Raw genomic sequence first — 23,534 nt, forward strand, 5'->3', positions numbered from 1 at the left:
TTGATTGGCACCACATCCACAAACATTCACTCCCTCCACTACCGACGCATGGCAGCAGAAGTGTATCATCTTCAAGGTGCACTGCAGGAATTCACCAAGGATCCTTAGGCAGCGCCTTCCAAACCCACGACCACTACCATCTAGAAGAACAAGGTCAGCAGGTACATGGGAACACCACCACCTGGAAGTTCCCCTCCAAGTCACTCATAATCCTGACTTAGAAATATATCGCCGTTCCTTCACTGTCGCTGGGTCAAAATCCTGGAACTCCCTCCCTAACTGCACTGTGGGTGTACCTACACCACATGGACTGCAGCGGTTCAAGAAGGCAGCTCACCACCACCTTCTCAAGGGCAATTAGGGATGGGCAATAATTGCTGTGAATGAATAAAAAAAAAGACCACAATCAGATCAGCCATGTTCTTATGGAGGAGCAGGCTCGAGGGGCCGAATAGCCCACTCCCGCTCCTAATTCTTATGTTCTTAAAGCTTTGCTCCTCTGTCCTAATATCTCAATGGCTTTGGTGTCAAACTTTGCTCAATAATGTTCCTGTGATGCACCTTGGCACATTCTATTATGATGAAGGTGGTATATATTTTAATTCAAATCATTATTGTTGCAAAATACACCCAATAACCAACACAGAAGATATCAGCACATATAATGTGAAGCTGTTTATTTCGCATTTTCAAAGCACATCTTCATGCAACAAAGATATCGCAGCACTTTACAGCAGTTTGTAAACCGTCTCACCATTTGTAAGCTGCTTTCTTTAAAGAAATGCAATGGCACATTATAAGAACATGGTTTGTGAATGCCAGGGACTGACAGTTCACACAGCAGAAGCAGAGGTCTCGAATGGGGTGTGTGCACAGCAAAAAAAAAACTTTTCGACCAAGTAACGTAGAAATGTCAAACGGTGGGGCAGGGATAAACAGGCTTATTAAACAGTTCCTCAAATGAACACATTCATCAGTGCCAATCTTAACATTTTAATCTTTAAAAAACTCAGTGATTGCCAATATGTAACATATATGATTTTAGATTGTAACATCGGAAGGTAGAGAACAATTTGTAACTTTGGACAATTGAAGTGAACAGAGTACTAATAGGCTGAGGTCATTGCAATGACATCTCATTTACAATCATTCATCATAATTCAGCATGCAATGCTCAACCCAATGTTTTATATCGTATTAACGGATGCATTGATTTGCAACTAGAAATCACAGACATACAAACAAACTTACACCCAAGGAGAAATCATCCAGTTATGGTTAAGTGTGTAGCCATTGATATGTTAAAACTCTGCTCAGAGCATCAAATAACTCAGGTTCATTCCAAGCCCAGAATATTGCAAACTGGTGTCCACCCACACATTGGAAACACTTGTCAAACTCTAACAATAATCTATAATCTCATTCTGATCTGAGAAGAGAAACAAACACAATTCACAGTGAAAAGTGCGATGACCATCCTTATTTTCGGGGTAAAATATTCTTCGAGTCCCTGTAAGCGTCTATGATATTCAGAGACACTCCCTGCATCAAAAGTTCCTGCAATGCATAGCCACCTAAATGATATGAAAACAAGGATTAATTTTCCCAAAATGGACAGGGCTGGATAGCTTACTTAGAAATTGTCCACAAAATTAAATGTTGAAGCCAAGGTACTCAGAATAACAATGTCGTTTTACAAAAGAATTACATACTAATTACACCACAGAAACTGGCCATTTGGCCCATCTGGGCTATGTTGGTGTTTATGCTTCACACTTCCCCTCTCAACCGTTCTTCATCTCATCCTCTCTCAACAAATCCTTTTATTTAACTTTTTTTTCCAATTAAGAAAAATGTTTCATTGAGGGTAGTTGCAATTATTTTGTCATCTAACACCTTTGTAACATTTCAATATTTTCGAACCCCACTCAGTTTTTTTCCCCCATTAAATTGGCTTCCGAACAGCAGTGATTCTAAACTTTATCACAAACAGATTTAATTAAAACCCACTGATAAGTAAATTCGAGAGATTTACTATTTAGCCTTGTACAATTGATGGTCAGGTTTTTAATATGATGGTTATGACATAGGAAAACGATTATAAGTTGGGCAAAAATGGACAGGAAAAAACTTGCACTTATATAGCAACTTTCCTATCCTCAGTACATCTCAATGTGCTTCACAACATACGAACTATTTCTGATGTGTAGTCACTGTGGCAATGTTGAAAACGCTGCAGCCTCTTCATCCCACAAACAGCAAGAAGACAATGACCAGATAATCTTGTTGGTTAAGGGATACATTTGGCCAGGACACCTCACCTGCTCTTCTTCCAGTGCTGCTGTGGGATCTTTTACTTCAGCCTCAGAGGGAAGAGGAGGCCTCGGTTTAATGTCTCAGCTGAAAACAGCACCTCGGGCAGTGCAGCACTCTCTCAGTACTGCATTAGGAATGTCAGCTTGGATTGTGTGCTCAATTCTCTGGGGTGGGGATTTGAACCCACAAATTTCTGACTAAGAGGAAGGGCAGCCAGTTTTAATACATTAATACATAGATATATTCAAGGTGTTCCAATACAGTAGTTTTAGCTGAACTGATAGACATTTTTCTGTGGCAAGTTTCATGTTAATGGGTATTATATTTAGGAATTATAGGCTACAAAGTGATGCGGCAGGTATTATTTGGGATTCCTCTGTCTATTTTTTTAATTGGACTGTTAGTCTGTTTTTAACATTTGTTCTGGGGATGTGAGCATATTGCCCATTCCTAATTGCCCTTGAGAAAGTGGTGGAGAGCCATTTTCTTGAACCAGCACATCAGTCCATGTGGTGTAAGTGCACCCACAGTGCTGTTAGGGATGGAGTTCCAGGGTTTTAACCCAGTGACAGCGAAGGAACGGTGATATATTTCTAAGTCAGGATGGTGTGTGACTTTGGAGTGTGGACTGGATGTAGATTTGGAACTTGGAGGTGATGGTGTTACCGTGCCATTGTTACTCACAATGATGGAGGTCTCAGGGATAAGAAGTGGTGTCACCTTGATGATTAATGCAGTGCATCCTATAGACAGTGGGCACTGGAACTAGAGTTCTGGTGTTGGAAGGTATGGGTGTCTTGGAGGAGATACTAATCAATTAATTTTGAACAGGTTAACACCTCCTTTAAAATACTGGATGGCAGTTTGTCACACCAATGGGTTTGGTGTTTCTCTGCTCATGCTGCCAAATGATATTTCTGACCTTGTGTCTTTGAAGGATTTGGTTTCATACTTTTGAAAATCAAGCTGAAGGGTCAAGTTCAGCAGAGCAGGTTGAGGTGAATAAATCGGGAAGAAAGATGACATCTTAACTTTCAAAGGACATAAAAAAAAACTAGGAAGAAGGGAAGACTCCAAAGAATTCCCAGACTATAAGAGCTGGAAAAAATAAGTTGGAGTAGGATTTCACCAGAATGAGGACGTGGAAAAGAGAGGTTGGAACACAGGTCACAACATACGAATTAGGAGCAGGAGTAGGTCACTTGGCCTCTTGAGCTTACTCCGCCATTCAATAAGATCATGGCTGATCTGATTGTAACCTTAATTTCACATTCTTGCCCACCCCTGATAACCCTTCACCTCCTTGCTTATCAAGAATCTGTCTAGCTCTGCCTCAAAAATGTTCAAAGACTCTGCTTCCACCACCTTTTGAGGAAGAGAGTTCCAAAGACTCACGACCCTCTGAGAGAAAACATTTCTCCTCATCTCTGTCCTAAATGGGTGACCTCTTATTTTAAAACAGTGACTCCCCCCCAGGTTTTAGAAGAAAGAAGACAGCAAATTATAAAGGGACATAGGGGACACCAATGTTTAGAAAAACAGAGCACGTTTTTAACTCACTGAAAACCCATTCTTCTACACAACGTTAAAATTGGGACCTAGAGAATGTAAAGGAAAGCTGGCAGAGAGAAGGTGGAGATCCATAGATGGTGGAGGTGTGCAGGGAAAGATGGATTCTCTACCAGATGATGTTGATTCTTGTATCTTGTATAGGTAGGATTAACTAAAAAAAAAGGGATTCCCAGATATTGGAGCATTGTTTTAACCTTGGGGGGATTTGGGTTTTTTTTGGAGATTTAAGAGGTGTTCTGGGGAGAAGCATTTGACCACAAAAGAGGAAATTGAGCTCCTGGTGGGCAGTTTTATAGATGAAGGAAAGGGGCTGGTTTCACTCGAATGCAGAAACAGGAAGCATTTCTTTAAGGGCAAAGAAAATTTGACAGGTGTCATTAAAAGACACAATGAGACTTCTGTAATACCAGCTCACCACCACCTTCTCAAGGGCAACTAGGGATGGGCAATAAATGCTGGCCCAGCCAGCGAAGCCCACATCCCGTGAATGAATTTAAAAAAAAATCATGGCACACAAAGCTCTGTGATGGGAACAAAAATTCTTGCACTTTAGACCTGAATCATTAACCTCCTTAGGGATAGGGTGAAAACAAAAGAAAAATCAAGGATGGACTCAGAGAATTGATGCGATAGAGTAAGATCTTGCGTTTTGAGAGGGGTGAGAATGTCAACATGAGAACCAATGGCATTACTGAAGCATGGAGTCTGGAATCTAATTGTGCACCAACTAGGGTTGCCAACTGTGATTAAATATATTCATGGAGCTTTCATCACATGACTTGCTCCCACGCTTCAGCCATTAGTCGGCCAACACATCCATCCTTGTGACGCACTCCCTTCCTATGCCAATTGGAAAGCAAAAAGACTCATTACCCAATTGGATGATGCTTGACTGTCAGCCAAACAGCCATTTTTATTCAATATTTTTATACCTGGTAAAGAGAAATGTTAAAAAAAATGACAAAAAAACCAATCTTTTTAATGTCCCGATGATATTTCTCCAAGTTTGCACACAGCAGTGTCCTGCAGGTTGATCTTCAATGGAGGGTTGGCAATCCTAGCATCAACTCAAGAGAACAGAGTTATGAGCTCTTTTGCACTCTCCAGTATGGTGAAAACGCTTTGCAGATTTGCAGTGGTAGTAACTTTTACAGAGTTGAGAAAGATTCCTTTAGAAACCCACTCCACAGAGTCAGTGAATGGCCAGCGTCCGCAACTATATCATGACAGTTGACGTAGCAATTAACAATGGCAAACATTAGCCACAAAAGGTGAAGGGGATATTTGATAGAGATGTTCAAAATAATGCAGGGTTTTGATAGAGGATTTTAAAAAGTTATTTCATGGGATGCGAGTGTCACTGGCAAGGGCAGCATTTGTCACTCATCCCTAATTCCTCTTGAGATGGCGGCGATGAGTCGCCTTCTTAAACCGCTGCAGTCCACCTGTGGAGGTACACCCACAGCGATACAGCAAATTGGGAGAAACTGCTTCCAGAGGCAGGAGGGTCAGTAGCCAGAGGGCACAGATTTAAGATAATTGGCAAAAGAACCAGAAGCTAAATGAGAATTTTTTTAACGCAGTGAGCTGTTGTGATTTGGAATACACTGTCCGAAAGGGCGGTGGAAGCAGATTCAATAATAACTTTCTAAAGGAAATTGGATAAATATTTGAAGGAGCAAATTTGCAGGGGTGTGGGACTGCTTTGTGCTGTATTATTCCAAGATTCTGTGAAAAGCTTGAGCAATCATTGTGGCAACAGATATATGGAGAGGAAGTGTGCACTTTATGTAAGGTTTATAGTGACATTCAGATGTAGAGAAAGGAAAGCTTAGATCAACGTCCTGAATCTTTTTTCTTCTGCTTTCCCATCTTTTTGAACAATGAGTTTTGAATATATATTTAAATATATTTAAAAAATTCACCATATACTGAGAACAGCAAAACGTCTGAATCCAATTTCTGTCAGTTGTACATAGCTTCCATGTTGTTTTGTGTGAAGAGTTAAGCTAAAAGTGCTAATGATTGATATTAGTTCCAATTAAATGTTAAAAGGATGACGTAGATGATGATATTACCATGTCACCTCACTCCATCATCAGGTATCTCATTATCTGTGACAGTGATGGACTGGCCATACTCAATAATGTAATACAGTTTAACCAATTCTCCTCTCAATGCAAAGGTGCAGTTACTACTTAAGCCAATACTAAATGCCAACTTGGCAGCAGACTGGTGTACAAATGAGGGCATGCGTCTCTGAGCAGAGTGTGTGCCAGCCAAGAACTCCATGTGATTACTGGGATTACCCAACACAGGAGACTATTGACTTTAAAATGACGTGCTAAGTCACCATGCATTGGCATCCTGGATAACCAATTCATGATCTGGCAAAGCAACTCATTTTAACTTTTTGGCATTTGTGAATAAGGTCAACCAAGAGTTGACACTAAAAGGCACAATCTCCATAAAATAAATATTTGAAAAAGACTTTGTTTCTTTTGTTTCTTTGTAACAGCACCTAGATGTAAGGCAATAAACAGCTGGTGCTCCCAGATCATCCTGCTCCCCAAAAAGGTAAATAGGACCAGGAGAATGGCTCTTTGGCACAATGGGCTGAATGGTCTCCTGCTGTGCTGTATGACTCGATGAAACAATGACAACGGAAAAGAAGGACAGATCCCTCCTCATGGAGAGAGGGTCCTCTTTGGAAGGATGCATTGTGAAATAAACCTTCCTTTTGAAAAATTGGCTGCTGTCTTGGTCAAGGTAGAAAGCTGATCACCAGTCCAGACCTTGCTGTCAAAACAACTCTAATGTTCAACAGTGGAAATTTCAAATGGCATTGTTCTCACCCGAGGAACATTAAAGCAGAAGGAGGCCGTTCGGCCTCTCGAGCCTGTTTGAATATTCAATTAGATCATGGCTGATCTGCATCTTAAATCCACCTAACTATCCTTTGGCTCCACATTACCCAACTCAAATATATATCTCAGTTTTAGAATTCTCATTTGACAGCTATCTGTGGAGAGTGTTCCAGATTTCTACTGAAGTGAAAAAGTACTTCCTGACATCACCCTCAAACTGTCTAGCTCTAATTTTAACGTTATGTTCCCCTTATTCTACAATCCCACCCCACCCAACCAGTGGAAATAGTTTCTAGCGACCCTATCAAATCATCATGAAAACCTCAATTAGATCACCCCTTCATATCTATATTCAAAGGAATACTAGCCTAGTCTATACAGCCTCTTTAGGTCTGGTATCATTCTGATGAACCTGTGCTGCAGGCTCTTCAAGGACAATATATCCTTCCTGAGTTGCAGTGGCCCAGAGCTCAGTGCAATTACCTGAGAAGGGGTCTGACCAGAGGTTTATATGACTGAAGCATAACCTCCCCCTCTTTGTGCTCCAGCACTCTTGCAACAAAGGCTAAAGTTCCATTAGCCTTTTTACTATTTTTAGCATCCATCCACCGGTCTTTAGTGATAGTAGCCTCGGCTTAACACATTGCTATTAAGGTCCTCTCTGTGAAAGCGGAGATGGATTTTAGCCTGAAACATGCACAGATGAATTTGGAATCGGTGTGTTACGTTTTTATAGGAGAACAGTGGCAACAGTAAATTTACAACATAGGATTGAGCAAACGTGTGCTGTTGAAAGTACTGTTGCCACCAATGAAGGTAGGTTTTTTTTTTGACTTTGGAAAATCTTTAGCACACTGCACCCTGCTTTGTCTGAACAAGAGGAAAATCAGGCTAAGTATGGCAGTGAGGTAATTCATAAGCTTCATATGCTTTGGTTCATATGAAAGCTTACCTGGATGAACATATATAAATCACAAATCCTTACTGCGCAACTAAGGGGAAAAAGAGACAGACAGTGAGACTTCTGCAGTAGAAAAGTCAGAACACACGCCCGTGGAAACACATTGCTGCAGTTCTGCTTTTAAACAGAGCAGCGGTGATTCTACAGGACAATATGAAATAAGAACAGAAGCAGCAAGCAGAAAGGGCAACTGCCCCAGAGAAAAACGCACTCAGGCAGTAAGTTAAAGAATAAGCGAGGATGTTAGGTTAAAGCGTGCAACTGTGATCAAGAGAAGCCAGAGACAAGTTGCATTTGTCAGTTAGTGGTGATCACTAAAGTATAAACCTCTGGAAAGATACAGGCAGTGGATGTACAGGAGGAGGAAGTGCTGGGATTATCTTTAAGGACCAATTTCCTGCATGGACCCTCTCTGAGGGCAGCTCTGTCCACAGAAAGCATGAATCAGAAGGTTGTGGGTTCGCTCTGCACATTCGCGTCAACCCTCTCGCCCATATCAAGGAGAAATAAAACCTTTGGAAACATTAAAATTTGATTTTCACTTTGTGGGGTGTCAACTCGCCAGCAGTACTTCCAGGAACAGGAGGAGGCCATTCAGCCCCTCAAGTCTGTTCCACCATTCAATGAGAACATGGCTGATCTGTATCTTAACTCCATCTTTATACTGGCCTTCTAAGGACTCACGATTATTTTACTATCCCTTCTCTTTTCCCTGCCCTCAGTTAGAGACTTCCAAAAAAGTATTCCAACAATTCTGGATGTTGGACAGAGTCAGACGTTCACTTGTATTGGTTCTCAATTGTGTGAGGGAGCTGACATATTAGATGTAGGTGAACCATGACCATTTATTCCTGAGGGAGAGTTATCCCTCAGAGTGGCCAAAGCTCCTTACTCAAGGAATTGGATTAAGAAGTTAGTGATGCAAATGAGTCAATAGTGCTCTAATCCCATCCACAGAGTGTGTCACAGAATGAACCCTAATGCCTTATCCTCACTCCCAGAGTAGGTCACAGGCTGACGGGGAAACAAGGAACATTGTGAACTGAAAAAATTGACTCCTATGTCCAAATATGGGCCCTCATTAATTGAGACCCAACACCAGGACAGCAGACTTATGAGGGCCTGGCCCCACACAGTTACAACAGATAAAGTCCCTCTGGCCCATCCTGTCTGTCCACCACAGTTGTGATACTTTGTGCATCATGATATTATACACTCGCTGACCCAGACAAATCCCCATGTGGGGGGAGTAAAACCAGATAAGAACCCAGGCTAATTTGTGGTGAAAAAATATCTGAGAAATTCCTCTCCAACCTTTCTTAGGCATTGAAAACTAGTCCAGCAGATGGATACGGCGCTGATTAGTGTTCAGGATGTCTACCTGCTGTAAAAGGTGATCACCTCCCCAGCCAGAAACAGGCCCAGCTCTCACTCGAAGGAATTCAGTGATTGAACGTTCACTACATGAGATGGCAGCCATTTCCAGGGATTCACTTTTCCCCAGGGAAAGAACCAATTGGCGACATCTCATCTAGATCTGACCTTCCACAGCTGAAATGGTGACTCCTTCGATCACACCTAATCTATTTAATTGTGTAATAAAGGGCAACATGTTCCCCCTGTCGGGGGGGGGGTGGAGGTACGGGAGCGGGCATGGGCCTTCCAATCAGCGCCCCCGGTCGGGGGGGGGCACCATTTTAAATGGGTGTGCCAATTAAGGCCCGCCCAGCGTGACGTCCGCCCGGACACGCTGAGCGCTCCCTGTGCGGGCAGGGGGGGGGTGATTCCCTCAGCCGGGAGTGCACTCTTTCACACACGTGCGCGAAAGAACGCACTTATCTCCCTGAGGCAAAGTGCTGCCTCGGGGAGATCGGCTCCACTTGAAAACTTTAAATAAAGGTGATAAAAAAGTTTCCCTGTCATGTCCCCTCATGTGACACTGTCACGTGAGTTGGGACATGTCCATAACTTTTACTGAAACATTTCATAAAAAATTTAGATACCCTCACCCAACCGTGGATGAGGTTTCATGTTTTTTCTGAAGCCCCCCAGGGGCTCCCAGCCTGCACGCTAACCTTAAGGTTGGACGGGCAGGTCCATTAATCATCTTAATTCGTTTTTTAATGGCCTTAATAGGCCGTTGACAGTTCGGCGGGTGCGCATCCAAATCAGCTGCGCGCCCGCCGAACTGAGATTCTAAATGACACAGGGAGATGTCGGGACGCCTGCCCGATGTATCCCCGCGTCATTTTACCCGTCGGCAAGCGGGCCCCGCCCCCACTCGCCAACTGGAAGATGCTGCCCAAAGTGTCAACTCAAAAACAACCTCTTCCCTTTATTGTCTTATAAAACGCTGCAATTTTGGGACTTTAATCCTTCACAGATCAGATGGCAAGGTTTTCATAAAGATCGCGTGTGTTCCAGTTTGAAATCGATTTTCTAAATAGGGACATTAAATAAACCATATTCCCCAGACTGAACTGGTTTCTGTAAAACCTGTTTGGAATGTGGGATCTTTCTTATTGTTTGAATGAGTCCTGATAACTGTTGATTCTAAGCACATGGCCAACAAGTGACATCAGTGTCCAAACTATTAGTGCTGTTTAGGTTACATTAATGCTTAAACTTGTTGTGAGGTTACAAGAGAGCTTACGTGAACAATGAACTTTAGCCCTGCTCTTGTTCCAGAAGGTTTAGCACAGACACACACACGTTCATTAGGTTTTAAAAACAAGCACATGGAGCAAACAGTACATCTGGCAAGCATGTTGAGTTTCAGAGTGGAAACCACGAGGAGAGTCCAATGCAGCATCACATGTCATTCCTTTCTGCCACAATTTCATTTATCTCCGAGCGAGATGACAGGTTTGGCCAACTCAGTGCCATATTCACTTCGAGGCAAGTGCTGTCCTGCATGCTCTCCGGTGCATGCAGTACAGTGTAAATGATGCAGCTATCCAACGTGGGGAATGATGTCCATGCGGTAACCAACCAAGAGACCATCGCATTCACAACAGTTTACAAATCCTCAGCTTACCATTTCCATATCAACACACACATTGAGGAAAGCACTTCACTACACCGTGCTCCAACACAAAAGTCCAGCACAACAGTCACCATTTCCATTGCAGTTCAATAACGCTCGACAGTAATATTCCATTTTGTGTCCTCACCTGATCCAGAGTGATGTCGGTGGATGGAAAAAGGGTACAATATAGAGGAGGAGGAGGCAAGGCTCACTATCTAATGGGCTGGGAGTACAGGACTAGATACCAGATAACACAAGCAGATGTTGCTGGAACTTTGCTTGAGGTTAAGGGCTGTTGGGAAAGTCAAGTGCATGACTTTCCAGATTGGAGTCACCCAAGCCAACAAATTTGTTTCTAAACCAAGTAACTCATTAAAAATAGTTTTCTGCTAGACCGTCTAATTTTCAAATAACGTGTTTGCTACAGAAATCAATAGCCTAGGTTGAGGGCACATGGGGTTAAGAGAAATATTTGTTCTGAGCTATATGGGTTGACAGCAGGGGGAGAGGGAGTGAGGGGAGGGTGAGCAGGGAGGGAGAGTGTGTGGAGGGTGGGTGAGCGGGGAGAGGGAGTGAGGAGAGAGTGAGCAGAGGAGAGTGAGCAGGGAGGGAGTGTGGTGTGTGGGGGACAGTGTGCAGGGGAGACTGAGTGGAGAGAGAGTGAGCAGAGGGGGAGAGTGAGCGCGGGGAGAGTGAGCGGAGGGAGAGTGAGTGGGGGGAGAGTGAGTGGGGGGAGAGTGAGCAGGGGAGAGTGAGTGGGGGGAGAGTGAGTGGGGGGAGAGTGAGTGGGGGGAGAGTGAGTAGGGGGGGAGGGTGAGCAGAGGGGGAGAGTGAGCGCAGGGAGAGTGAGCGGAGGGAGAGTGAGTGGGGGGAGTGAGCGGGGGAGAGTGAGCGGGGGGTGAGTGAGCACGGGGAGAGTGAGTGGGTGAGAGTGAGTGGGGGGAGTGAGCGGGGGAGAGTGATCGGAGGGAGAATGAGCACAGGGAGAGTGAGGAGGGGGTGAGTGAGTGGGTGAGAGTGAGTGGGGGGAGTGAGCGGGGGAGAGTGAGTGGGGGGAGAGTGAGTGGGGAGAGTGAGCGGGGGAGAGTGAGCGGGGGGGAGTGAGTGGGGGGTGAGTGAGTGGGGGGAGAGTGAGTGGGGGGAGAGTGAGTGGGGGGAGAGTGAGTGGGGGGAGGGTGAGTAGGGGGGGAGGGTGAGCAGAGGGGGAGAGTGAGCGCAGGGAGAGTGAGCGGAGGGAGAGCGAGTGGGGGGAGTGAGCGGGGGAGAGTGAGCGGGGGGTGAGTGAGCACGGGGAGAGTGAGTGGGTGAGAGTGAGTGGGGGGAGTGAGCGGGGGAGAGTGATCGGAGGGAGAATGAGCACAGGGAGAGTGAGGAGGGGGTGAGTGAGTGGGTGAGAGTGAGTGGGGGGAGAGTGAGCACGGGGAGAGTGAGTGGGTGAGAGTGAGTGGGGGGAGTGAGCGGGGGAGAGTGAGCGGGGGGTGAGTGAGCGGGGGAGAGTGAGCGGGGGAGAGTGAGTGGGGGAAGTGAGCGGGGGAGAGTGAGTGGGGGGAGAGTGAGTGGGGAGAGTGAGCGGGGGAGAGTGAGCGGGGGGGAGTGAGTGGGGGAAGTGAGCGGGGGAGAGTGAGTGGGTGAGAGTGAGTGGGGGGAGTGAGCGGGGGAGAGTGATCGGAGGGAGAATGAGCACAGGGAGAGTGAGGAGGGGGTGAGTGAGTGGGTGAGAGTGAGTGGCGGGAGAGTGAGCGCGGGGAAAGTGAGTGGGTGAGAGTGAGTGGGGGGAGTGAGCGGGGGAGAGTGAGCGGGGGGTGAGTGAGCGGGGGAGAGTGAGCGGGGGAGAGTGAGTGGGGGAAGTGAGCGGGGGAGAGTGAGTGGGGGGAGAGTAAGTGGGGAGAGTGAGCGGGGGAGAGTGAGCGGGGGGGAGTGAGTGGGGGGTGAGTGAGTGGGGGGAGAGTGAGTGGGGGGAGTGAGCGGGGGAGAGTGAGCGGGGGGTGAGTGAATGGGGGGAGAGTGAGGGGTATTTATGAGTGTTAGGGTAGTGAGTGATATGTGTTGAAGGAGTATGGGTTGAGAACAGTTTGAATGGTGAGTTTGAATGCAAGTAGTTTGAGAATGTGGGAATCTCTACTTGCTGCAACCTGTAAATAGAACCCTGGTTCCTGGAGAGTGACACATTGAGTAGACTCACAATTGTTTCTCTCTCTCTCTATTTTGAGTGCACAGTCTCCAGTTATTTGAATCCTGCTGCATAGATTTGATAAAGATTTCCACATGAAGAATAAAAGTAAAATTAATTTGCATTTTGAAACGATACAGCTCTTATCTATTCAGTAAGCTATTGGAGAGCTGTCAGTACCATTCTTGCTTCTAACCTTTTACATATCATTCTTTAATTAAAAACAATGGCTACTGAAGATGTGAAATTAGAGGCAGAGATTTTTGTGAATATGTGTTCCTGGTACTGATGGGGGATAAGGGGTTGATGGTGGTGTAGTGGTAACGCCAATGGACTAGTAATCCTGAGGTCTAGGCTAATGCTCTGGGGATATGGGTTCAAATGGCAGCTGGTGGAATTTAAATTCAATTAATGAATAAATCTGGAATATAAAGCTAGTCTCAGTAATGGTGACCATGACAACTATCATCAATTGTTCCCTTTAGGGAGGGAAGTCTGCTGCCTTTACCCAGTCTGGCCTCCTTGTGACTCCAGAGCTACAGCATTGTGGTTGATTCTTAAATGGCCTAGGCAAACCACTCAGCACAATGAGGGATGGGCAACCAATGCTGGTCCTGCCAGTGAAGTCTGCAACCCGTGAAAGAATAAAGAAACAAAAAGCAGGATGCATGTTAAGCAGGCACCCAGCAAAACCCAACCCTAAAATAGTCCAACTATTTGGAAATTTCTAGTTCTAAATAGACAGCACTGCCTCTAATAGGGACAGATTGGGGTCAATGAGATGGATGGGGTGGGGTCTAATTCCTGATGTCATCTACCTTTACTTGGAAAGTTGTCACGGATGAAAAAGGGAGATACGAGGTGTTGTATAGGAGTAGGCCCCTCAAGCCCACTCTGCCACTCAATTAGATCAGGGCTGATCTGTATCCCAACTTCACTGACTCATTTTGGTTCTGCAACCCTTAATACCCGTGTATAACAAAAATCTATCAACCTCAGTTCTGGAATTTTCCCCACCAGCTTCAACAAGCTTTTTGGAGGGAGAGGATTTCCAAATTTCCACTATCCTGTAATACTTGGCATAGATCATTCCATCATGGGACATCAAAGTCTCAAGTGTTGTGCAGCCCCTTTATCATGAGAAAAGATTCTTTATCCAGTTAATAACTCAATCACTACCACTATTAAGATTCTGCAAAATCCTTCAGATGACTGAAGCCCACAAACATCTTTTGATATTCATTCATTTATTGCCCATCCCTAATTGCCCTTGTTCAGAGGGCATTTTTAAGAGTCAACCACATTGCTGTGGGTCTGGAGTTACATATAGGCCTGACCAGGTAAGGGTGGCAGATTTCCTTCCCTAAAGGGCATTAGTGAACCAGATGGTTTTTTATAACAATCAACAATGGTTTCATGGTCATCATTAGACTTTTAATTCCAGATATTTATTGAATTTAAATTCCACCATCTGCTATGGTGGGATTTGAACCCAGGTCCCCACAGCATTACCCTGGGTCTCTGGATTACCAGTCCAGTGACAATGCCACTATGCCACCACAATGAGAAAGGATTACAGACCGTGCTTATCTTGCCTGCGAGCCAAAACAAGGAGTGACGATCCAAACAGAGCATGATTGAAGCGCTTACATGATGTTAGGGTGCTGGCTTATCCTGGAGGAGCAGCCAATCAGTTTAAAAGAAATCCGGGACTACCTGAGATAGTGGGTTAAACAATGCAGGATGGAGGGCCATGAAAGGAGGAGCTCCCTCATGCAGTCTTTTCCAAGGTGAGCTCCCTTAACAGCAGCACTCCCCACTGGCAGCAGCAGATTGCACAGTCGCTCACTTAATGCCTACCATCTGCTAATATCACCCAATTGTAATTTCTAGTCTAATGTGATTTCGCACTGTAAACGATGGAGGGTGGGTGAAATAATTGAATACTTTTAAAGGAAGCAAGTGCAACAGCCAATATCCAAGCTGGTATCCAGATGACCTTACCTTTGACTTCCATTTTACACTCCACCTCGTCCTCACCAAGATCATTGACTGCTCTACAACTGTACAGCCCACCATCATACGGACTGGGTTTGCGAATCTCCAGAGTACAGACCCCCTGGTTGGAGAACATCCGATATCGAGGGTCATTCTCGATTATAATTCTGTTCTTCATCCAACATATTTTAGGCTAAGTGGGCAAACAGATAAAAAGAAGTGTGAGCACTTGCTCGAGAACAAGTAGGAACATCCATCTGTACGTTACAGAGGATCACCTTCGATACATAGCCAACTCAGCAGCCAATCAGACAAATAGCAACCTATTTATTGATTGGTCTATATTTCTATAGCAATTTTCACAACCTCAGGATGTCCCAAATCGCTTTACAGCCAGTGAAATTTAATTTTGAAGTGTAGTCATTGCTGTAATGTAGGAAACATGGAAGTCACTTTGTGCACAGCCAGATCCCACAAACAGCAATGTGACTACAGCCCAATATTGGTCTGGATTTGTGGTCAGTGGTGAAGGAATGGTGAACGCTGTTCACCTGCTGACCGCTCACCACAGAGCATTTGCGAGCTTAGAGTGAAGACCTGTTGACATCTCTGTCTGGTCCAGTACTGTACAGGTTGTTCAGGGCATCTGTGACCAGTGTGAGCACGGGAAGCAACAATAAAACTCTACAACCAATCAGATTGAAGAATCCACATGCGGAGTTGAAACCAAGAAGTAAAAATTAGATTATTAACAAGGACAGGAAGCAAAATAAAGACAGGGAAAGAAAGATAGGATTAAGAGAGAAAGATAAGTGAAACAAAAAGAAATAGTAAAAAAACAAATTAACAATCTCCAATAATAATTAACTTCTGAAGGAATGAGACTCCACAATTGTAAAATTACATTTTCAGGACTTGAGAGGATGTTTAGTAGCAATTATGACCTATCACACCATTAAAAATTCACTTACATCTAAAAGCATCAGCCCTAACTTTTTCTAGAGTATCTAATTGGTAACTAATGGATAAGTGTCATAACCTCAGGCCATTGCATGTCTTTCAATATCAAGTTTGGGATTTTCCGGCCTCACCAACCGCAGGGATTGTCCGGTCCCACCGAAAGTCAATGGACTTTTGGCTGGGTCACCGAATCTCCCGCCGCGGAGCCTGCCACGACCGGGCCGGGAAATCCCAGCCCAAGTCTATTTGCGAAGCTTTGTTAAAGCAGAGCCTGTCGAGGAACAGGGAAACTTAGACCACAGCTCCAAGATTTCACTGGGGAGATGGTTCTTATCCCACAGTGAGTCTGGAGTATTGTGTGCAGTTCTGGTCGCCTAACTACAGGAAGGATATCAGTAAGATTGAAAGAGTGCAGAGAAGATTTACTAGGATGTTGTCAGGTCTTAAGGAGTTGAATTACAGGGAAAGATTAAACAGGTTAGGACTTTATTCCTTGGAGCGTAGAAGAATGAGGGGAGATTTGATAGAAGTTTACAAAATTATGAGGGGTATAGACAGAGTAAATGCGAGTAGGCTCTTTCCACTTAGATTAGGAGAGATAAACATGAGAGGACATGGCTTTAGGGTGAAAGGGGAAAGGTTTAGGGGGAACATTAGGGGGAACTTCTTCACTCAGAGAGTGGTGAGAGTGTGGAATGAGCTACCACCTGACGTGGTAAATGCGGGCTCACTCTTAAGCTTTAGGAATAAATTGGATAGATACATGGATGGGAGAGGTCTGGAGGGTTATGGACAAGGAGCAGGTCAATGGGACTAGCAGAATAATATTTCGGCACAGACTAGAAGGGCCGAATGGCCTGTTTTTCTGTGCTGTAGTGTTCTATGGTTCTATATAATGGTGGATGAGTGTAGTCTGGAAGTGGCTGTCCAATTTACTGCGTAATAGTGGCGGACGTTGATAGTCTTACTGTCATTTTCAATGGCAATCTGGGACTATCTGTATTTCCTTGCTGCTGACTGAGGGAAATATTGGCCCCAGGACACTGGGGAGATGGTTCTTATCCCACAGTGAGTCTGGTAGAGTAAGGGTCTTGTAGCAAATCAAGGGTTGAAAATATTCAAATGCAGGAAGCTTTGGCAAACCATTCACAATTGTTGAGAGCAAAGAATGAAGACACATTTAATATTAAGCAAACATTAACTACACTGGGCAATAACAATTAGAACAACATAATATTAAAGACATCTTTTCAGTGTGAAATATGGAGATTTCTCCACCGAAGGTCAGTACCTTGGGGTTGCCTCTGACACTGCAGTTCAAGGTTGCATTGTATCCAGCCACTGCCACAGTGTTGATCAGAGGGTGGGTAAACTTCGGCACTTCTTGAAAATTAAAGTCATTGTACTTGGGAGGTTTTAACGCCAAACCTATAAGAGATAACAGCAATTAGAACAAGGCACCCTTCGGAGCTGGGCGGCCTCAGGGTCAAAGTTCAGTGACATTACAGAAACAACTTGCAACAACAGGGCGTCTCTAGGCCTTTCACAGGAGTATTCTGGAACAAAATTTGACCCCAGGCCACATAATGAGATATTAGTACAGGTGGTCGAAAGCTTGGTCAAAGGGGCAAGTTTTTAAGTAGTGTCTTAAAGAAGGAGAGACAGCTATGGAGAGGTTTGAAGAGGGAATTTCAGAGCTTAGGGCCCAGGCAGCTGAAGGCACGGCCACTAACGGTGGAGCGATGGAAATTGGGGGATGTGCAAGAGGCCAGAAATAGAGGAGCACAGATATTGCGGAGGGTTGCAGGACTAGAGCAGGTTACAGAGATAGGGAGGGGAGTGTGGGGAGACTTGAAAACAAGGATGAGAATTTTAAAAATGGAGGTGTTGCCGGACTGGGAGCCAATGCAGGTCAGTGAGTGTAAGGGGTTCTGGGTGAACAGGGTTTGGTGAGCATTAGGAAAAGGACAGCACATTTTGGAGATATTTAGAGAGGGCGGAAGAGGGAAGCCCAGCCTCAAAATGGTCCAATCTAGTGGCATTATATAGATGTTGCCCAGTTTTATTGACCAGAAAATCAGGAGCCGTAGAATTGGATATGCTGGGCTTGAAGAAATTTAAAGGTTGCCAGACCATAGTAAGTATCATTAGATGACAATAAAATAGTCTGCAAAATCCAAGTGCCAAAGCTTAGAGAACAGAAATTTGTACGCTGGTGTTCTTTATATGATGGCATATTAGTTTTTACGTTGTGGCACAACACTGGGTTAGCTCTGGAGGAATGGTCACTTATCTTGTTTAGCTGAAACAGGCGCAATGTGTATACATGTTCTTTCTGTCAGCTGACAACCAATTTAAGATTGTCAGTCGTGCTCACAGTGTGGCACATTTGCGAGTACTGGAAGCTACATATATTAATACACAGGGCCCTGCTGTTCTTTGCAGACAGAAAGAACATGTGAGCACATTGCGCCTGTTTCAGCTAAACAAAGTAAGTGACAGCCATTCACTGACTCATTCCTCAGAGGAATGCCTTGACCAATCACGGTCAAGCTGCCTGGTTTAAATTTCAAACAATGCTTGGCAATTAACAGTCAGTGACCATCACTGGTGCGTTTTCTATGACAATGCCGCAACCAATCAGAGCCAACTTGCCAACCAATCAGCACTCTCTTCTCATAGCGTATAAATTGTTGTTTTCCCCTTATATTAGTATTGTTGCGAAGTGTCCTGATGAGTGCAAGACGAAAAGCTTTGACATGTCTCTTTTTGCAGCAATTACAAAGGATGTACTGGCCTTGGAGGAGGGTGCAGTGCAGGTTCACCACAATGATACCACGGATAAAGAGGTTAAATTATGAGGACAGTATAAACTTGGTAAGTGTTCTTTTGACTTTAGAAGGTTAAGGGGTGATCTAACCGAGCTGTTGAAAATGAGAAAAGGATTTGTGAACGTAGATACAGAGGAACTATTTCCTCTGGTGGTGGGGGGAGTCTACAACAAAGGAGCATCACCTTAAAATTAGAGCCAGGAGGGAAATCGGGAAGGACTTTTTCACACAAGGGCTAGTGGAAATCTGGAACTCTCTCCTCCCAAAAGCTGTAAGTGCTGGGGGTCTACTGGAATCATTTAGGCAGAGATGATAAATTTTTGTTGGGTAAGATTAATGAATGACATAGAGCAAAGGCAGGAAGAAGGAATATGGTCTAAATAGAATGATGGAATAGGCCCTTTTTTTGTTATCCTTTCACTGATGTGAGCATCGTTGTCTAGTCCAGCATATGTTACCCATCCCTAATTGCCCTTGAGAAGGTGCTGTTGAGCTGCCTTCCTAAACCACTGCAGTTCCTGTTAGGGAGGGAGTTTGAGGATTTTGACCCAGTGACAGTGAAGTAACGGCGATATATTTCCAAGTCAGGATGGTGAGTGACTTGGAGGGGAACTTCTAGGTGGTGGTGTTCCCATGTGTCTTCTGACCTTGTCCTTCTAGATGGTAGAGGCTGCGGGTTTGGAAGGTGCTGGTGAGTTCCTGCAGAGCATCTTGTAGATGGTACACTCTATTGCTACTGTGCGTCGGTGGTGGAGGGAGTGAATGTTTGTGGGTGGGGTGCCAATCAAGCGGGCTGCTTTGTCCTGGACTGCGTCGAGCTTCTTAAGCATTGTTGGAGCTGCACTCATCCAGACAAATGGGGAGTATTCCATCACACTCCTGACTTGTGCGTTGTAGGTGATAGACAGGCTTTGGGAGTCAGGAGGTGAGTTATTCTCTGCAGATTTCCCAGCCTCTGACCTGCTATCATAGCCATCGTATTTATATGGCTAATCCAGTTCAGTTTTTGGTTGATAGTGGAGGGTTCTGTGATGGCAATGCAATTGAATGGGAGATGATTAGATTCTCTCTTGTTGGAGATGGTCATTGCCTGACACTTGTGTGGCGTGAATGTTACTTGCCACTTGTCAGCACAAGCCTGGATGTTGTCCAGGTCTTGCTGCATATGGACATGGACTGCTTCAGTATCTGAGGAGTGGCGAATGGTGCTGAACATTGTGCAATCATCAGCGAACATCCCCACTTCTGACCTTATGATGGAAGGAAGGTCAGTAATGAAGCAGCTGAAGATGGTTGGGCTGAGGACACTACCCTGAGGAACTCCTGCAGTGATGTCCTGTGGTGTCCTCCTGTTTGTATGTGGCTACTAGTGTAGAGACTTAACAATAATGAGAATTAGAATGTGAATAGGTCAATGTAAATATAGAATGGACAAATGATTATGATGGGAAATTCTATCTAATTCCCCAATAATCAAATGATTGGTTAACAAAAGACAATTGTCATCTCTTCCGGACTATGGGTAGTTTTTGTGAGCTGTTTCTCCCAAAGGAGAACCTCTCTAGAATTGGGGGAGATCAAATCTTCACACCCAGAGAAGCCCCTTACAAAACAATTAAAAAAGGAATCATTGCGTCCGAGTATTTAAACAGACCCTCCTTCTGAATCAAGGCACTGTTTTTTGTTACTGTGGCGTCATCACTCAGTCCACACATATTCTCCGAGAAGACTCTGAAGTAATACTCGTTTCCGATGATGAGATCAGACACGACGCAGTTGTTTCTGTGATAGTGTTCGATCACTGTGTACCAATCCTACAGAGGGAAAGGAATATTCATTAAATATGTTGCTGGCTTGTTTGCTTGGTAACACTCCAGATGTATTAAGCCTTAGCGTTACAAGATGTGCGAAAATGAGGATCATGTCAGTGATACCAGTCTAAAATTATAGAATGATGCAGCACAAAAGGAGGCCATTCAATCCATCGTGCCTGTGCTAGCTCTTTGCAAGAGCTATCCAATTAGTCCCACTATGGCTCTTTCCCCACAATCCTTTGTTCCTCTTTTGAAAGTTACTATTGAATCTGCTTCCTTTTCACTCAGCATGTTCCAGATCATCATAACCCTGTTGAATTTTCTTCTCGTATGCCCCCTGTAGAATTTTGCCATTATCTTAACTCTGAGTCCCCTGGTTGCCAACCCTCCTGCCGCCGGAAACAGTTTCTCTCCATCTACTTTGTCAAGACCTTTCACAATTTTGAACACCTCTATTAAATTTCTCCTTAACCTTCCCTGCTCCGGGAAGAGCAATCCCAGCTTCTCCAGTCTCTCCACGTTAACTGAAGTCCCCCATCCCTGGGATCGCTCTGGTAAATATTTTACACATCCTCCCTAAGGCTGTGACATCCTTCCCAAAATGTGGTGCCCAGGATTGGACTAAAATACTCCAGCTGAGGCCTAACCTTTGATATCTAAAGGTTCATCATAACTTCCTTGCTTTTGTATACCCTTTGTTTCTATTTATAAATCTCGGGGACCATGTGCCTTTTTTACCCATTTTCTCAAATTCCACCCCCCAACCTTCAATGATTTATGCACAAATAACCTCAGGTCTCTCTATTCCCAAACCCCCTTTAAAACTGTTCCATTCACATTGCCTCTCCTCAGTTTTCCTTCTAAAATTCATCTCCTCGCGATATTCAACTTTAAATTTTCTCTGTCATGTGTCTGGCCATTCTACCGGTCATTCTGAAGTCTCTACTTATCCTCCTCATTGTTTACAACGTTTCTGAGTTCAGTGTCATCTGACAAACACTGAAATGATGCTCCTTATGCAGGAGAATTTAAGACCCTGAGGGGTCTTGGCAGGGTCGACGTGGAGAGGATGTTTCCTCTTGTGGGAGATTCTAGAACCAGGAGTCACTGTTTAAAAATAAGGGGTCACCCATTTAGGACAGAGATGAGAAGATATTTTTTTCTCTCAGAGGGTAATGAGTCTTTGGAACTCTCTTCCTCAAAAGGCGGTGGAAGCAGAGTCTTTGATTATTCTTAAGGCAGAGGTAGATAGATTCTTGATAAGCAAGGGGGTGAAAGGTTATCAGGGGTAGGCGGGAGGTTATAATCCAATCAGCAATGATCTTTTTGAATGGCTCGGGGGGTCAGAGTAACCTACTCCTGCTTCCAATTCGTATACTTGTAAGAACACAAGAACATAAGAAAGAAGAGCAGGAGGAGGCCATTCAGCCCCTTGGGTTTGCTCCTATATTCAATAAGATCATAGCTGATCTTCTCTGTTACATTATTCTGCCCTATCCCCAAATCCCCTCAGGAACAAAGTTTTTGTTTTTGTGAGTCACCTGGAGTCTTAGAGGGCCCAATAATCTGCAGCAATCTCAAACTGTTGACACCAACAGATCGTGGGGTACTGATTTAGGGATGTACCTGCCATTGAGGTATTAGTACTTAAGAACAGCTCTTTCTCAAACCGCTAGGCCCAAGAAATTCAAGCCAGACAAATCAGAACTGAGTGACTCTGTGCTTCCTGGGGTGAATCTGCTTTCATTGTAAAGCAACTCGTATAGCTGGTAGTTTGGACACCTCTTGCTCACTGTTAATTGTAGGATGAGGTTTAGTGAGCACTCGGGGATTTGCTTTTAATTCAATTTTGGATGTGGGTGTCGCTGGCATTTATTGGCCATCCCTTAACTCCTAGGAGCAGAGAAGGGCGGAGAGGAGATTTTAGTAGAGGTGTTCAAAATCACGAGGGGCTTTGACAGAATAGATGGAGAGAAACAGAAGAGCATCAAAATGAGGGATGGGCAACAATTGCTGGCCTGGACAGCGACACACAACCAATTAAAAAAGAAATTGAAAACAGTGGAGTGGTTGTGATCATTTTTCTGAAATGAAAGGTTTGGAGGCATGTGCTATGTGTCAAATAGAGAGAGAGAGAGAGAGAAAGAGTGACAGAGAGATGATAGAGAGAGAGTGATAGAGAGAGAGAGACAGAGAGAGTGACAGAGAGAGAGTGACAGAGAGAGAGTGATAGAGAGAGAGACAGAGAGAGTGACAGAGAGTGATAGAGAGAGAGAGAGACAGAGAGAGTTACAGAGCAAATGACAGTAAAATAGAGAGTAACAGAAACAGAGCAACAGAGAGTGACAGAGATAGAGGGATAGAAGGAGAGTGGCAGAGGGAGAGAGTGACAGAGAAAGGGAGAGTGACAGAGAGAGAGTGACAGGGAGAGAGTGACAGAGGGAGAGTGACAAAGGGAGAGAGTGACAGAGGGAGAGTGACAAAGGGAGAGAGTGACAAAGGGAGAGAGTGAGAGGGAGAGTGACAGAGAGAAAGTGACAAAGGGAGAGAGTGACAGAAAGAGAGTGACAAAGGGAGAGAGTGACGGAGGGAGAGAGTAGCGGAGGGAGAGAGTGGCAGAGGGAGAGAGTGGCAAAGGGAGAGAGTGACAGAGAAAGTGACAGAATGAGAGTGACAGAGGGAGAGAGTGACAGAGGGAGAGAGTGACAGAGAAAGTGACAGAAAGAGTGACAAAGGGGGAGAGTGACAGAAAGAGAGAGTGACAAAGGGAGAGAGTGATAGAGGGAGAGAGTGACAGAGGGAGAGTGGCAGAGGGAGAGAGTGGCAGAGGGAGAGAGTGACAAAGGGAGAGAGTGAAGAGAGAAAGTGACAGAAGGAGAGTGACAGAGGGAGCGTGACAGAGGGAGAGAGTGACAAAGGGAGAGAGTGACAGAGAGAAAGTGACAGGAGAGTGACAAAGGGAGGGAGTGACAGAGAGAGAGTGACAGAAGGAGAGTGACAAAGGAAGAGAGTGACAG

At 44.7% G+C, this 23,534-nt stretch overlaps 1 protein-coding gene across 1 annotated transcript in view; it reads right to left on the reverse strand.

Moving 5' to 3' along the window:
* Positions 1-662: 662 nt before the first annotated feature.
* mybpc1 (myosin binding protein C1) overlaps positions 663-23,534 on the reverse strand; it is a 129,353-nt gene continuing 106,481 nt past the window's right edge. The window contains exons 30-33 of the mRNA XM_078568552.1: positions 20,358-20,517; positions 17,164-17,300; positions 14,919-15,105; positions 663-1,574 (exon numbers count right to left, since the gene is read on the reverse strand). Coding sequence (XP_078424678.1) covers positions 1,480-1,574; positions 14,919-15,105; positions 17,164-17,300; positions 20,358-20,517 — 579 coding nt within the window. The 3' untranslated portion in view covers positions 663-1,479. The remainder of the gene's footprint in view (positions 1,575-14,918; positions 15,106-17,163; positions 17,301-20,357; positions 20,518-23,534) is intronic.

Source organism: Cetorhinus maximus, chromosome 22 (genome assembly GCF_964194155.1).
Source record: "Cetorhinus maximus chromosome 22, sCetMax3.hap1.1, whole genome shotgun sequence".
Classification (NCBI taxonomy): domain Eukaryota; kingdom Metazoa; phylum Chordata; class Chondrichthyes; order Lamniformes; family Cetorhinidae; genus Cetorhinus; species Cetorhinus maximus.